This window comes from Etheostoma spectabile, chromosome 13, assembly GCF_008692095.1.
Source record: "Etheostoma spectabile isolate EspeVRDwgs_2016 chromosome 13, UIUC_Espe_1.0, whole genome shotgun sequence".
Classification (NCBI taxonomy): Eukaryota; Metazoa; Chordata; class Actinopteri; order Perciformes; family Percidae; genus Etheostoma; species Etheostoma spectabile.
This window is the reverse complement of record NC_045745.1, coordinates 21,129,212-21,131,576: the sequence shown is the minus strand read 5'-3', so window position 1 is coordinate 21,131,576 and position 2,365 is coordinate 21,129,212. Positions and strand designations below refer to the sequence as shown.

Below are 2,365 nucleotides of genomic sequence, written 5' to 3'. Positions count from 1 at the left end.
ATAACAATACTGTTATTGATTGGAGTTTAAAAAAGTGCTGAATTCTGAAACTCTTGCACTAAGTAATACTGATCAATTTCATGACCTAAAACATATGTAATATACAGTATTTCCTGAATAATAACACAGATACTTGGTGGAGAAAATGTTGATGGGACATCAAAGATGTGCCCTGGTAATCCCTGATATGTAAACTTGTAACTTAAAACTTGGAAACATTGCTTACCCCATAGATGATGAACAGTGTACAGACTTCCAATCTGTGAAAAAAAGCCTCCCACTGCCTCTTGGTTCTCCTGGCGAAACTCAATCGCACGTGCCCTGCAGAGCACCAAAAAGTTATGTTACATAAAAAAAAGACTAACAGCTTGTAGTTGAAGGGTTGTATCGATTAAACCATCAGCCCAAATTTGTAGGTTTTATAAGTTCAAATGAAAATTACATTTACAAATACCCCAATAATTTAATTGAAATCAAAACATCAAATGTCGATGTTACGTCAGGAAAGTTTTTAAGAAGGTTTGGTTTTATCACAGTAACAGGCAAATTTCCCAGTCATAATCAATTTAAATCACATACACATTAAATACAGGGGGGGAATTGGTAAATTATGCTTGAGATTTACAAATGATATCCGATATAACTTTTGTCACGCTAAGGATTCATTCTCAGCTTGTGTAGCCAAAAGATACCTGTGACTCATATTCATCTGCTACAATCTGTAAAACCAATGAAATAGTAGTGAGGAAATTTTAAATGATACATAATATTAGTAGCTCCACAATTACAGCAACATTGAAATAAAGTTTAAGAACGTCTCGGACTAAATATGAGAAGAAATCCAATTTGATGTCTTTCTACTACATGTATATAATAAAAAAAAAAAAACAGATTAAGAAAGTTATGCCTCACCAGTAATTTCCCCATTCGATCATCGTTCCTGGCTGAAATAAGAATGTGAAGAGTGGAATTGAAAATAAGTTGTCTGACAGTTGTCATCACATCAAAAGGTGAAAAACATATTTATGCATAATGGAAGGAAGCTGGTACATTTTCTATGGAGTTACCCTGAGTTGGTATGATCGGAGCTCATAGATGTTGGGTCCTGGACGAGGGACAGGTTCATTCCAGAAACTGAACTCCAGCAGCAGCTGGTTCCTACGAGACAGCAACATCTTCCCCCTCTCTTTCCTGAAGTCTGTAAACTCCTACAACAAACAACAGCAACGCACTACTCAGCTCATCCCCTCTTCTCATGTCGAGGCATACAAATTGCTGTGGCAACGTTTAACCGAGATCCAGAACACTTGGTGGTTGCACGAGACAAAATCTCTGTCATCTGTTTTGGGAAGATAGCATCCAGTACCAACACAACGTCCCCTCTTTATCATCTAATTCGGTCAGTTTTGCTGGAATACCTGTGAAAAAAACTCTTCCATACAATCTTGAGTAATTTGAGTTACTATGTATTAATGGCCTAGCCTGGGAAAACCCTGACGAACTTCCGGCATATTTTAGATTTGCTCTGCAAGTCAATCTGGCCAAAAGCCCATTCAAGCCCATTTCCAATTTTTTCAAAATCGAGGCACTAATCACAACCGTGATTTACACGACGATGATAGCAGAGCTATAGCGAGCAGCTTTTTCTTTACATTCAACATGAAGGCCACCAAAGCGCAGCAACCTGTTGATGTTGCTGCTATGTCACCTGGACTTTCCAATTGCAGCCAGAGGCATTTGAGCGGTGTCTGTTGGTGATTTATTAATCCTGGGTCCTTTTCTGCTTACTCAGCAGTTTTTTTTTTTAAAGATTATGTTTGAGGCATTTTCAGCCTTTATTTTGACAGGACAGCTAAAGACATGAAAAGGGAGAGAGTGGGGGATTGACATGCAGCAGAGGGCTGCAGGTCAGAGTTAAACCCGGGCCCGCTGCGTTGAGGAGTAAACCTCTACGGACGCCCGCTATACCAACTGTGCTATCTGGGCGCCCAATCAACAGTGGTTTTACCTTATTTTTATTAACCTGCATTAAAATACAATAGGTGCATGTTGCTGTTGAGTTAAGCACTGGTTTTTTTAAGGTTGTGACAATTATTTTTTACAATTATTCATGTGACATCAGTGTTACTGTTATATTGCTGTATGAAAACTGCTATTCATGTTAGAAGTTTGGTCAATATAGCATGGCAATTGTTGAGACAATTAGAAAAGGCTGATACAGTTGCAAATGTGTTTTAAATGAAGTTAGTGATGAAGGACAAATGGCAGGCTGGACAGAAACTAATACAATACACCTTTAATTATTTTAGTGGATTTATTTATTTTAGTATTCTTTAAGAAAAGGAGCATTATTTTCCTCTTCCAT

General features: G+C 37.8%; 1 protein-coding gene across 2 annotated transcripts in view; it reads right to left on the bottom strand.

Moving 5' to 3' along the window:
- Nucleotides 1-2,365, bottom strand: part of LOC116700473 (protein NipSnap homolog 2) — an 8,935-nt gene that overhangs the window by 1,414 nt on the left and 5,156 nt on the right. For both annotated transcript variants that reach the window (XM_032533720.1, XM_032533718.1), the window contains 3 exons: nt 1,068-1,208; nt 913-944; nt 227-321 (listed from right to left, as the gene is read on the bottom strand). In XM_032533720.1, the coding sequence (XP_032389611.1) occupies nt 227-321; nt 913-944; nt 1,068-1,208 (268 nt within the window). The remainder of the gene's footprint in view (nt 1-226; nt 322-912; nt 945-1,067; nt 1,209-2,365) is intronic.